The sequence below is a fragment of the Ailuropoda melanoleuca genome, chromosome 1 (genome assembly GCF_002007445.2).
Source record: "Ailuropoda melanoleuca isolate Jingjing chromosome 1, ASM200744v2, whole genome shotgun sequence".
Classification (NCBI taxonomy): Eukaryota; Metazoa; Chordata; class Mammalia; order Carnivora; family Ursidae; genus Ailuropoda; species Ailuropoda melanoleuca.
Window position 1 is genome coordinate 206,202,685 of NC_048218.1, and position 14,048 is coordinate 206,216,732.

The window sequence follows — 14,048 nt, forward strand, 5'->3', positions numbered from 1 at the left end:
TTTTTTCTTTTTTTTTTTTAAAGATTTTATTTATTTATTTGACAGAGATGGAGACAGCCAGCGAGAGAGGGAACACAAGCACGGGGAGTGGGAGAGGACGAAGCAGGCTCATAGAGGAGAAGCCTGATGTGGGGCTCGATCTTGTAACGTCGGGATCAGGCCCTGAGCCAAAGACAGATGCTTAACAGCTGAGCCACCCAGGCGCCCCGGTTTTGTGTTTTTCTGTATGGTTTTATAGTTATCCCAGTGCTGGTTATAGTCCATCTTTTCCCCCATTGATGTGAGATGCTGCCTTATTGAATATAAATGTAGCATAATATAATTGAATTGAATATTTGTGAATGTAGTTTGATCAATTTGGTCTGTTTCTGATTTTCTGGGTTGTTTTCATTGTTCTCTCTCTGTTCATACACTGATGTCATACTGCCTTAACTATAGAGGCTAAAATGCTTTATTATCTGGTACAGCCAGTCCTCCCTCACAATTCTTCTCTTTTTTGATTGTCCAGGCTAATTTTCTTTTTTATTCATCCAAAAGAATTTTATGGTCAAGTCTTTTAGCTGCAGGGGAAAGAAAGTGGTGACAAAAAATTTTAAATTTATATGTTTTAAAATCACATTAAAGAAGTATCTAATAACTCAAATTTTATGAAATACTTTAAATATGAAACAGTATTTCATTTGGTGAAATGTGTTTTCTGCATTTAGGTATTTTTCTTCTTAATCTACTCATGGGAATGTGTTGTAACAACCCTTTTTCCTCATATTGAACCACCCTAGGATTTCTGAAATACATCAAATTTAATCATGGTGTATTACTTGTTAGTGATAAAAACGTATTTAGGATTTTTGTATTAGGATTCACAAATGAGACAGATCTGTAGCTTTATTTATTGGTGAAATCTTTGTTAGTCTTCAAGATCAGTATCATACCTGCATCATAGAAAGAATCAAAAGTTTTCCTTCCTTTTAAATCATCAGGAATAGCTTAAGAAGCATGGAGATTCTTAGATCTTTAAGGATTGAACCTTAACCTGAAGAGTGGAACCTGAACATCTGGACGTGGTACTCTTTGGTGTGGAAACTCTTCACCTACTTTATTATTTCTTCTATGGTGATTGAACTGTTTCATCTTTCTGTCTTTATGGGATGAACATGGATAGTAGACCACTACATATTTTCAAGGAAGAACAGAAAGGAGAAAAGAGGGGGTAATGTTTTCCACTTAACTCCATTGACCCTTTTTCTTCTCCTTCCCTTCCTTAAGGTCTGTGGATACCTAAGCCCCAGAGCCTCTTGATATTGACATGGCTGACCCACAGGACAACACTCTGAGGATTGTTCTGGTTGGGAAAACCGGAAATGGGAAGAGTGCAACAGGAAACACCATCCTTGGGAGAAAAGAATTTGAGTCTAGAATTGCTCCCCACGCTATTACCAAACAGTGTAAAAAAGCATCCCGAGAATGGAAGGGGAGGAATCTTCTCATTGTTGACACCCCGGGGCTCTTTGACACCAAAGAGACCCTGGAAACCACCTGCACGGAAATCAGCCAGTGTGTCCTCTACTCCTGTCCTGGGCCCCATGCCATCGTCATGGTTCTGCAGCTGGGCCGCTACACGGATGAAGAGCAGAAGACCGTGGCATTGATCAAGGCTGTCTTTGGGAAGGCAGCCATGAAGCACATGATTGTTTTGTTCACTCGCAAAGATAACTTGGAGGGTCAGAGCCTAGATGACTATATAGCAGAGGCAGATGTCAATCTTAGGAGTGTCATCAGGGAATGTGGGAACCGCTGCTGTGCCTTCAACAACAGAGGCACAGAAGCTGAGAAGGAAGCTCAAGTGGAGGAGCTGGTGGGGCTGATAGAGCAGATGGTGTGGAGAAATGGCAGGGCTTATTTTTCTGATGACATTTACAAGGACACAGAGGAAAGGCTGAAACAAAAGGCAGAAGTCCTGAAGAAAATCTACACTGATCAATTGCATAAGGAAATTATGCTAGTAGAAAAGGAATGTGCTCATAAATTACAGCAGGAACGAGAGGAAAAAATAAAAGCACTGAAGATGCAATATGAAGAAAAAATTAAAAATCTTAGGGAAGAAGCTGAAAGGGGTGTATTTGATGAGGTTTTTAATGAGATTAAGAGGTTTCTTTCAAGGACATGGTATATGTTTTGGTAGTCATGTCAATTTCACTTTTGCTTCTGAATTTACTATGTCATGTAATAATGATAGACTGTAGTTTCCAAGGATGGCTGTGACAATACAGTCGATCCTACTTATTCTTTTTATAATCTGACTTTGTTACTTCCCCCACTGAGTTGTGGGGACTATGTCCCCTGCCTTGGAATTGATGGACTTTGTGACTGTTTCGCTAAATAGCAGATGGCTGAAGCAACCCCTTGGGACTCTAAGTCGAGACATGGAAAATGCGCCCTGCCCTGCTGAGGTGCTCGCCCTTGGAACTGGGCCAACATGTTGTGAGAGAGGCCACGTTGCCCATTGAGAGGCCCCCAGCTTGACGTCACNTCAACACGTTGTGAGAGAGGCCATGTCGCCCATTGGGAGGCCCCCAGCTTGACGTCACTGGCCGACTCTCCTTTTATCTTCTGTTGTCTTTTATCTCCCAGCTGGATCAACTTGCCAGCCATGCAAGCAAGGTGACATGGAAGCAGGCTCTCCACCTGCCAGCGTGCGTCGGACAGAGTTGCAAAGAGCAATGATGCGCAATCCCCACTGAGTCCTGCCCATATTGCAGATTGATGAGAAAAAAAATAAATGATGGGTGTTGTTTTAAGCCACCGAGCTTCAGAATGGTTTGTTCTGCACTGACAGCTAACCAGAATGAAACCTTTTCCAGTTGGTCCCCACCACCTCCCATTCCCCCCCACCCCCGTCCGTCTTCACAGTGCTGACAAATTTAAGAAGTTACGAAATTGACATTCTCAGCCAATGATATATAGATTTGAAAGCCTCAATTTGGGAAAATTCAAACAAGAAATCCTGCACACATCTCGTGTTAGCGCCGCTGGTGGCGTGTACCGCTGCAAGGCTGGTCTACGGGTCATTTGTTAGTGAAGCAGCGGGTTGCTGTGGAAAGCTGGGTCTGTGGTTCATGGAAATCTGGAAGTTGGTAGATTCTCTTATTGCTTTTCTCTCTGTTCTTGTCTGACTATAACTTAAAAATCTCTTCTGTGCCAAATATTTTTCACTGGCCTTTGCAGACCCACACTTCAGCCGTCTTTGCCCTAGCTCTCTGCCCCAGGAGGCTGATGTGTATGGACTACCTTGGTGGGACCGCTTGCTCTCTGACTTCTGCTTGGCCTGGCCCTGGGAAGTCCAAGTAGGAGACCCCAGGGGAGTAGAAAAGCAAGGCTGGGTGGTCGTTCTCCTGCCTCTCTCCCTGTGAGGCCATCTCTGACCAGCTGCAACCCTAAGCCAAAGGTGACAGCTCCTTCCACAGTGGCCNTAGCTCCTTCCACAGCGGCCTCGCTACCCAACTCACCTTCTGGGTTCCAGTCTCTATTCTCCCCCTTAGGGTTGAGATATCATTTTCTCACCGTTACTAACACTCCCCTTTTTCGTTTCCAGAGCTCTGTATCCACGCTTGTAGGAAGTTCCTTCTCTAAACTCCCCCCAAGAACCTAATGAGAGTAGGCCATCTTTTAGCTGCTAGAATTCTGATTGATAAATCTTGGGGTTCCCGCTTCTCTTTCAGAGCATTCGCTGATCTTTATTGCTGTTGTTGGTTTGAAATTCCCTCTAGTCTTTTCTGCCACCAGAAAAATCTCTTCATTCCCCTTCCAAGCTGTGGCATTGGAAGTGAGTATTTGAAAGGTTCTGTCTTGCTAAAATAATTGACAAACTTCCAAGTTAGAGGGGTGGCTTTCTATCATTTACAGTGATTGCAGACATCTCCAAATCAAATCAGTAGAATTTTCACAGTCGTCCTTTGAGTATGAACATGACTGAGAGTTTTTAGTGGATCAGTGAATTTTAGGGAGATGGATTAGAGATTAAATTTGGAAAAAATAAGATCCTACATCCTTGCTCATTCTAAGGTTCATCACAAGTATTAGGAATGGAGTAAAAACAACACAGAAGAAAAAGACTCTCAAAAGCAAAGATATTCATAACATATATCTAATAACACTGCGGGACCAAACTGCTCTTTGCCATCATGCAATTCTTACATTCAAAAGTACTTCCTTGTGAGGAAGAATTCAGGGCTTGAAGTCCACTGCGAAGGATGTGTCCACATGGGTGATGGGTAGGACGATCATGCTTCTTTTCCGAAACGGGAAAGTGAAGGGCGACAAGTAAGGTTGTCAGGGGAAGGGTAGAGTCAGGAGCAACAGCATTCAGTTAGGTTTGTGACAAGTTGAATATCAGTTGTCAAACGTAGGGTCCAATGTAAATAAATTGTCTGCATTAACTTGAAATTTGGGTCTGAAGGTTATGTGAAAGGCTTGGGGTGAATGTGAACATAAATATCTCCCTCACTTTCAGCTGAGTCTTCAATAACTACCAATATCCCCAGAGGCCAAACTACATGCTAGAAGATCAATATAGGACGTGCAAAGGAAGGAGCAAGAACGAGTTTTGTGAGGTTTAGTTCTGCAACTAATTTGATAGGTATTGGAAGGTGTCAAGAGGAAGAGGTTTTCTTTGTTTTTTTAAAGATTTACTTATCTGAGAGAGAGTGAAAGAGAGAGAGAGACAGAGAGATGGTGTGCGAGTGCACAAGTTGGGGGAGGGGCACAGGGAGAGGGAGACTCCTGAAGCAGACTCGTGCTGAGCAGGGAGCCCAACTTGGGGCTTGATTCCGAGACCCTGAGATCGTGACCTGAGCCAAAATCAAGAGTCAAATCAATATCAATAGTCAAAATCAACCGACTGAACCATCCAGTTGCCCCGGATTTTTTTTTTTAAGTTTCAAAAAACAGAAAGACAGGATGTCTATGGTGTACAATTTCTATTAATCCCTTTTCTACAATGATTAGCCTATGGCCAGTTTGCGGTCTTGAACTTGAAACCCCTGGTGTCTTGTTAAATAGAAATGAAACGTAGTAAGAATGTGCAGGCTACTTGTATATATTTATGTTCATATACCATCATTTGTGGCCGTTCACAACTTGGAGAAAGAAATTCTAATTCCAATTCCAAGCTCTTATTACTTCAAATAAGCAATAATACAATAAACAAAAAAATCAACCTCCGACGTTTTCTGTAAGCGGTCTGGGCTTTTCGAGCTCCACTGTCAGGACTGGGACGGTCAGAATCAGGCGGAATAGCCCGCACTGGCCATTTCTCTCAGCTGGGGACACAGCTGGGACGGTCCATCATGAGGCATCCGTGGCAGGGCGGGGTAGGGAGCAGGCACCTTGCACCCTCCCCTCGGATCCTGTGAAGTGACCGCAACTCAATGTGCCCGGGGAGACAAAAACAGAGCAGGCTGTGGTTGTGGGGAAGACAGGAAAGAAGTGCGGTCGTGCACAGGTACATTTACAACAAATACATGATCTTGTGAGAAGTTCCTGTGAGAAGCTTCTGAGAACCGGGCTGACCTCGACAGTGGCTGCACACTCCCCCATATGTCACAGCTTAACCCTATGGTATCCTTCACGGTAGAGTCATTGCATGGCTGAATATGGTAGCTACTAGGCAGACGTGGCTACTTAACTTTAAAGGAATTCAAATAGGGGCACCTGGCTGATTCCTTCAGTGGAGCTTGCAACTCTTGATCTTGGGGATGTGAGTTTGAGCTCCCTGTTGGGCGTAGAGATTACTTACAAATAAAATCTTAAAAAAAATTAATTCAAAGGAAGTACAATTAAGAATTTGGCTCTACAATCACACAGATCACATTTCATGTGTCGACAGCCCATGTGGTTAATGGCTACCCTGTTGGACTGCACGAATCAAACCCATGATTGAGAACGTTCCATGTGTGCTGCTAGATGCTGATGTGGGCAGGTCTCTTACGGGAAGGCGTTTGGACAGCTCCTCCTCTCACTTCCTCTCTCCTTTTTCTCAACATTGTGGCTTGGCATTGCCTTCAAAGTTAGAGAAGGAGCAGGACCCAGATTTCCCAGGTAAGAGAAAAGGGAGGGGACAGAGGGTAACATGTGATTTGGTGGAGAGAGGACCTCTCCTCTGGGTGTATATCTTAAACCTACCAGCATACTTTTTCTCCGATTTCTTATTTCTTGTTGGCTCCTGTTTCCTGTATTTGATGATGTTTGGCTGTAATCTGTTTTTTTTTTTTAAGATTTTGATTATTTATTTGAGAGAGAGAGAAGGAGCGAGCTCATGTGCACTTGTGAGATAGCACCAATGAGGGGGAGGGGCAGAAATAGAGAGAAGCAGGTTCCCAGCTGAGCAGGGAGCCAGATGTGGGGCTGGATTCAAGGACCCTGGATCATGACCAGAGCCGAAGGCAGTTGCTTAACCAACTGAGCCACCCAGGAGCCCCTATAATCTGTTTTGAAGGCCGAGCCCTACAAATCAATGCATCTTTCAGGGATTGCTGTCCAGAGGGTATTTGTAACAATGAATCATTCCTTTCACTCTTTATAGAATGCATCAATCAACTTAAAGCATTCAGGGAGAGGGTTGGGTGAACAGACAGATTAGTTCTGTGGGAAGCCGAGGGAAATGTAAGAAGTACAGCTCCCTGTCTGCTGCCCCAAAGCCAGCACCCAGGTCAGGACCAGGGGCTCTGTGAGCCAGCCAGCTGCCTGCTCAGACCTGCCTCCTGAGGGACAGCCCCTTTCTGGGCCTCAGAGCTGGGGAAAGGGAACCTTCAGGAGGTGGGATGAGGGAGCTGTCCACCCACCCTCAGGGGACTCTTGGCAGGTGAGGGGGAGCTGTGCACTGATGGATGCTTGTATTGCTTTTAGGTTTTGTTTCTGTTTGGTTTTGTCTGTGAAATGTTTTTCAGAGAAGGAGTGGGGCAGGTAGGGACAGAGGGAGAGAGAGAATGAAGAGAGCCTTAAACAGGCTTCATGTTGGGCTTGGAGCTCGACAGGGCTCTGAGTTCATGGCCTGAGCCGAAAGCAAGAGTCAGCCACTTACTGACTGAGTCACCCAGGACCCTGGATGCTTGTTCTTCACGCAGTAGGAGGGCTCAGCCACCCAGGGTCAGGACCACAGAAGTGTAGTCCTCTTTTTTTTACATCTGAATTGGGATTAACTCCACAGCATTGCAGAATGAAGAGAGAGCCCAGGGCACCACGGTGGCTCAGTCTGTTGAGTGTCTGACTCTTGACTTGGGCTCAGGTCATGATCTCAGGGTCCTGAGACCTGGCCTTGTATCAGGATCCGTGCTGGGTGTGAAACCTGCTTAAGATTCTCTCTCCCTCCCCCTCTTCACCTCCCCCAACTCACTTAAATAAGATCTTTAAAAAGAGAGAGAGAGAGAGAGAGCGCCCACATGCTGGAACAAGGACCTTAAGAAACACCCAAAACCCTTTCGTTTTCCTATTTCTGCTATCCTATCTACTCCCTAACCCCCATCACCAACATCAACTTTGTGGCCAAAGCGGACTTTAAAAAATTCTGTGATTTCTCTTCTCAGTTTACAAGAAGCTGTTTCCTACTCCCTATCCTTAAGGGATAAAGAAATAACTCTTCCTACAGAGGGAGTGTCTGTCTCTCTAATAATGTTTTAAATGTTTTGGGATGGCTTCTTCTCAGAGGAGCCTGTCCTTAACAACTCGTATTTTCAGCCTGTCCTAGGCAAAGTCTGCTCCAGTAAGAGTTCTTTGTTAGGAAACAAAATTCAACCAAGGAAATTTGAAGATCCAGTTGGTTTCATTGAGGATTCATGACTCAGGTAGCATCCCATCCTGCAACTAGAGGGGACCCACCACTGAACCACCCAAAAGAAGGGTATAAAGGCAGAGAGGGGACATTAAAAAGGAAGAAAGGAATTTGTAGCAAGGAATGCGTTGTTTCGCACAGTGGGTTCCTAAGGGGGGCGGAAGGGTCTGTGTGTAAATCCTTAGGATTGCTGGGGAAGGACGCCGAGAAGCAGTACCAACCAAGCCCTCCAAGCATTTGTTTGTGTAGAGAAAAGGAAGAATCTGACAATGAGACAATCTGGATCGTGGAGAAGCTTTGGGAAATACGGGAGGCGAAACTTGCAAGCAGCAAGTTTACAGAAGAAAACAACTGCTGACCAGGGGAGGTTTCCACTTACTTTCCATTTCCCTAAAATGACTAGTTGTGTTTCTTTCTGTGCATCAGTTCCCGCTACAATGGCAGCCCTGAAGTCCTCCAGCCTGAGCAAAGCCGGGAGCAGCCTTGGTGAGAGGATGTTGGGGGATGGGGTTGGTCCCTGTGCGGCGGGGCGGGGGGGCTGCTGGGGGAGGAGAGCTAGCAGGGGAGTTGTCCCGTGCTTGCAGCCAGCCCTCATCCCTGCTGGAGCAAAATATCTCACCCCCATATCTGATTTCCTCTCCATTTACTTCCTCTCGACCCCCTGTACTTTCTCCTGCTAAAGGGCCTTTCTGTGTCTGTCCCCTGACTTGCTGCTCCCTCTCTCTAGGCCTACAGATGCCCTAGGGATGTCCCCAGGTTGGAGCCTTCCACTGTCCTGCTAACTGAATAATCATCTGAACTCCCATCCACGTTTTTCCTTAGCTAATCCTCACCATCCTGTATTCAGTGTTCTCGGGTTCTGGAAATCTACTTCTCTCACCCCAGAATTCTGGTGACCAGATGTGGGAAACGTGCATCAGGGATGGTTTGCTAATGCTCAGAAGGCAATGGGATGATACCTCCAGGTTTTGTGGAAGCCAGAGTTGGGCACTCTGCAATATCGCTCCTCTGTTTGATTGATATTTTTGAAAGAATATTCCAGTTTACAGAGTCGACAGAAGGGGACAACATGGAAGCAGAGAGACCAACTGGGAGCCTCCTCCGGAGGCATGGACGTCGATGGTATCTTGAGCTAGTGTGCTGGGCTTCACGGTGGAGAGAAGCAGACAGATTGGCAGGTGGAGTCAGGAGAGCTCGCTGATGGGCTGGATGGGGAAAGGAAAGGAAAGAGAAGAATCATGAGCAATGCCTATTGTGGACATTGCTGCTATGATCATTGGGGTGAATGGCCCTTCTTTTCACTACCTCTGTATCTTTGGGGTAAATGCCCAGTAGTGCAATTGCTGGATCATAGGGTAGCTCTATTTTTAACTTTCTGAGCAACATGGATGGGACTGGAGGAGATTATGCTCAGTGACATAAGTCAAGCAGAGAAAGACAATTATCATATGGTTTCACTTATTTGTGGAACATAAGGAATAGCAGAGAGAACATTAGGAGAAGGAAGGGAAAAAGAAGGGGGGGAACAGAGGGAGAGAAGCACCATGAGAGACTAAGGACTCTGGAAAACAAACTGAAGGTTTTAGAGCGGAGGGGGGTGGGAGGATGGGCTAAGCTGGTGCTGGGTATTAAGGAGGCCACGTATTGCATGGAGCACTGGGTGTTATGTGCAAACAAGGAATCGTGGAACACTACATCAAAGCTAGGGATGTACTGTATGGTGACTAATGTAACAGTAATAAGAAAGAAAAAGAACAATACCTAGACATTTGGTCTGGGGAACTGGGTAAATGGCGATGCTCTCTCTGAGAAATAAAATGGAGTTTATAATGGTGTCTGGATTTGTGAGTGTGGTAACGTATGCTTCACCTTGAAGCCGAAATGGATGGTTGTAATGCAGGAGTCCTCATGCAGGAACCAGTCTCGCTCCAGGGCCAGGCCAGCAGGGTCTGCCTTCTCCGAGAATCAGGTGCCCAAAAGGGATTGCCCCTTGCCTTCCATCCCAGGGGTTCCGGGTCTGTGCTTAAAAAATCCTGAAGCCCAGGACCCTACAGACACAGTAAGGAGATATGCAGAGAATTACTGAAGACAAATGCAGAAGCGTTGTATGGACGATTTGGTGTTTCACTCAAGGCACGGTTATTCTGAGAGCAGTTTCTATTGCTAGGCTGTGCTGTGCTGGGATTAGCTGTCTGCTTTCCCAGGAAGGAGAATGTGCTTCATCTAGGGGAATGAAGAGAGGATAACTCCACCAGCACTAACTGCATGTGTATTTTTTTCTTTCATTTTTTATCTATCAAGGGATTTTATAGCCACTTCAGCTAACTGTCCATATTTTCTGGCTATCATTCTTTAATGTATTAATTTCCAATGTAAAAAATGTCACTAGATTTGAAGCTAAGGTCTTTAACTTTATTTTTTCGTTAAGATTTTATTTATTTATTTGACAGAGAGAGAGAGACAGCTAGAGAGAGAAAGGCAGGAGTTAGTGGCAGAGGGAGAAGCAGGCTCCCCGCTGAGCAGGGAGCCCGATGCGGGGCTTGATCACAGGACCCTGGGATCAAGACCGGAGTCAAAGGCAGGAGCTTAGTGACTGAGCCCCGCAGGTGCCCCTACGGTCTTCAACTTTAAATGGAGGAATTTTGTCCTCTCTCCTGTCACAGTCCCTGACAGGTTGGTCCCACATAGGAACTAGAAAGGGGAGCCTTGTCTTTCTGCCCAGGCATCCCTTTCATTCCCTGCGAGGCCGGGGATGGGTTGTAGAACCATGTAGAACCTGGCTTCCTAATGGGAAGAAGAAAAGCTCCACTTCGAATACAAACTGGGGTAGGAGCTCCCAGGGAGATGTCCCAAAGTCCGATTTCGAGTTACTTCTTGCATTGCTCTTATGAGGAGCAGCAACCCACAGCAGCTCCGAATTCTCCTCTTGAGGGCACCTGGGTGGCATAGCGGTTAAGTGTCTGCCTTCGGCTCAGGGCGTGATCCCGGCGTTATGGGATCGAGCCCCACATCAGGCTCTTCTGCTATGAGCCTGCTTCTTCCTCTCCCACTCCCCCTGCTTGTGTTCCCTGTCTCGCTGGCTGTCTCTCTCTGTCAAATAAATAAATAAAATCTTTAAAAAAAAAGAATTCTCCTCTTGAACTATTTTGTTCCCTCTTCTGTGGGCTACTTGGCCACAAAAGGTAAGAGAAGAAGCTCCATGGAATCCTGGAAAGTCCTTGGGCCTCCCCAAGCGCTGCAGGAGGAACATCAGGCTTTCTGTAGACTTTCCACAGGCTTCTGTAGAAGGGCCTTCCGTAGCGCTTCCGGGAGTGCAGAGGTCACTCAGGGGAGGCGAGCCTAGGGCTGTGGAGGAGCTTGTGAGGGGAGCAGGAGCCGCGCGGGGGAAACAGCCAGACGTCCATCCTAATGCCCTGGCTTTTGTTTTCTCGTGTCCCAGGGCTTGGAACCCAAGACTGCAGAGATTCCCAACTGAGACTTGTCTTGGTGGGTAAGACGGGAGCAGGAAAAAGCGCAACGGGCAACAGCATCCTTGGGGAGAAAGTGTTTGTTTCCAGCCTTGCAGCAAAATCGGTCACCAAGGTCTGTAAGAAAGGGAGCAGCAGTTGGCACGGGAGAGAATTTGTCGTCGTGGATACACCTGGCATTTTCGACACCGAGGTACAGGATGCTGACACGAAGAAGGAGATCGCTCGCTGTGTCCTCCTGACTTCCCCGGGGCCTCACGCTCTGCTCCTGGTGGTCCCGTTGGGCAGGTACACGCAGGAAGACCAGAAGGCCACGGAGAAGATTCTGCAAGTGTTTGGATCCCGAGCTAAGAGATATATGATTCTCTTATTCACCCGGAAAGATGAGTTGGAAGGCATGAGTTTCGATACATTCTTAGAAGACGCTCCAGACGGCATCCGAGAGCTGGTGGACGAGTTCAGGGATCGCTACTGCGTGTTCAACAATCGGGCAGAAGGAGCTGAGCAGGAGGCCCAGAGAACGCAGCTGCTGTCCCTGGTCCAGCGCGTGGTGGTGGAGAACAAAGGAGGATGCTACACCAATAAAATGTACCAAAAGGCCGAAGAGGAGATTCAGAAACAAGTCCAAGTGACACAAGAATTTTACAGAGCAGAGCTAGAGAGACAGACAGCGCAGATCAGAGAGGAGTTCGAAGAGAAAATGAGAAAGCTGGAGGATAAACTGGAGCAGCAGAAACGAAAGGAGGAAATGGAGCGAGAACTGGCAGAGAAGGAGGCTCTCTATGCTCTAAAGCAGCGAAATGCCAGACATGAAGTTGAGAATAAAAGTGGGATGCTTGACTTAATCATGAAAGCAGTGAAGATGGCTTGTTTTGTTTTCTCATGTCTGTTTCAGGACGATTAAATGGAATGCAAAGATCTCTTTATTTCCCGCGTGTTTTCTGGAGGTCTTGCCCCCACAACTCATTCCCCAAAGCAGAGTGAGCTCAGCTGCATCTCCCAGGCTCTCCCGACGAAGGAATGTGAGAAAGTTCAGTTAGCACCCAAGGGGTTTGGTTGCCTTAACAGGGAAGGGACAAATTGTCAATCTGTGGAACTCCAAAGCAGAAAGTATCCATGCTCTCTACCTTGTGAACTCTTCAAAGAAGATGACCCCAAACTTTCTCTAGTTTTCCCTAGTAAAAGTTTCTCCTCTAGATTCTTTCTAGATTGCTGGATCATCTCCCTCTGTGACTTCTACTCTCTCATTTTTGCCTTTAGGACACAGGGATCACTTTACCCATAGGGTTTGTTAGAAAGATCGTTCCTTATGTCGAGTAATCTATAGATGGAGATGCCTATAGAATTCTTTCCAGATGATTGGAAATTTGTTTCATTACAGTTGTATAGAAGGACTCAAATTGTTCCTTATCGTCTGTCCATTGAAGAACAAAGAGTCTTCTGGAAAACAGAGCTCTCAGAACTCAACTAAGAGAAATGCCAGAAAGAGCAGATGGCAGACAGAAATTCAACACAGAAGCGAACAACGTTTGCTGTGTTCAGAGTATCTACAGCAGCTCTTTGACCAAATTCAATGCAAAATACTTGCTGAATAACCAGTTTTCTCCTTTTCTTGTGAAACTAACTGTTGCTACCACACCTTGATTACTCACTGCTTTGCAGGTCATCTGCACACTAAGGACCCCTCCCCCTCGCCCAGTTGAATTGCTTGCTTATTGTTATTATAATAAAACTTTTCTGTTCTTTCATACTTGTACGGAATTGAAGTCCACTTTTTCTTGAAAAATACCATTGCTCCTTCTTCTAAGAACACAGGGGTGAGTTTCACTTTTTTGGTAAAAGTCCAAGATGATTTGGGAGCTAGTCTTGGTCAACCCTCAAGACGTCTCTCCTCCTTTTTCCTGGAAGATTCCAGCCACATTCTCAAGCCCTCTGCCAGGCAAACACCACCTTCTCCTTGGATTCATTCATTCTGAGCTGATACGGATCATGTGTAACCAAGGTTTCAGAGAACTTTCTGGTTTTCCCGGAGCAAAAATTCCCCTTTAAGATATGGATAACTGTAGGAGGTGTCTCTATCCCTTTTCTACTGGGTACTTCTCACCTAATCATTTCCAGGGTTTCCCAAACCACATTTCCATGTTCCTGGTGGTCATACGTGATTTATGCCTCTCCTTGCTCTGCCATCTTGAAACTGGCTTCTCCATGCTCCAAGCCATTTTGCCCCAAGGGACATATAGCTCTTTTTTATTTTCCTAAAACACATATGAGTTTAGACTGTACATTAAGATAAAATATTTTATTTATTTATTTGAGAGAGAGAACGTGATAGCTAGGGCTCAAGTGGAGGGGGAGGGGCAGAAGGAGAGGGAGAAACAGACTCCCCATTGAGCAGGGAGCCCAATGTGGGGCTCCATCCCAGGCCCCTGGGATCATGACCTGAGCCGAAGGCAGACACTTAATCCACTGAGCCATCCAGGTTCCCCTAGACGGTACATTTAATCAAAGGTATCAATGGCTTGAGGATAAGAGAAGTGCAAGGCAGAGAAGCTTACGATTCCTTCTGAAATCGTCACTCAGAGTGAGACAGATTTGATTTCACTCTCTAGAATGTGGGTGCACTTTGAATCTACTGTTTTTATCATTGGAGTTTCAGCCAAAATTCCATTCTGAATTTAACATCCTGTTGTTATGACCTTCTGTAAGCAAATATTTAATCAAATAACCACATCTACCTCCTAAGAAAAAAGAAATAC

At 45.8% G+C, this 14,048-nt stretch overlaps 2 protein-coding genes across 8 annotated transcripts in view; both read left to right on the forward strand.

Moving 5' to 3' along the window:
- Positions 1-2,470, forward strand: part of LOC100484230 (GTPase IMAP family member 7) — a 20,112-nt gene extending 17,642 nt beyond the window's left edge. The window contains exons 1-2 of one of the 2 annotated variants that reach the window (XM_019794005.2): positions 110-1,113; positions 1,267-2,470. In XM_019794005.2, coding sequence (XP_019649564.2) covers positions 1,307-2,182 — 876 coding nt within the window. In that variant the 5' untranslated portion in view covers positions 110-1,113; positions 1,267-1,306 and the 3' untranslated portion in view covers positions 2,183-2,470. Of the gene's footprint in view, positions 1-109; positions 1,114-1,266 lie in introns of those variants that run through there. The other variant, XM_034639446.1, reaches the window with a different exon arrangement.
- The window catches only part of GIMAP4 (GTPase, IMAP family member 4), an 18,854-nt gene extending 5,809 nt beyond the window's left edge, over positions 1-13,045 (forward strand). For 3 of the 6 annotated variants that reach the window (XM_034639395.1, XM_034639410.1, XM_034639414.1), the window contains one exon: positions 11,265-13,045. In XM_034639395.1, the coding sequence (XP_034495286.1) occupies positions 11,265-12,196 (932 nt within the window). In that variant the 3' untranslated portion in view covers positions 12,197-13,045. Of the gene's footprint in view, positions 1-5,915; positions 6,097-6,387; positions 6,860-7,428; positions 7,839-8,251; positions 8,312-11,264 lie in introns of those variants that run through there. The other 3 variants (XM_034639388.1, XM_034639403.1, XM_034639398.1) reach the window with 3 other exon arrangements.
- The last annotated feature ends 1,003 nt before the right edge of the window (positions 13,046-14,048 follow it).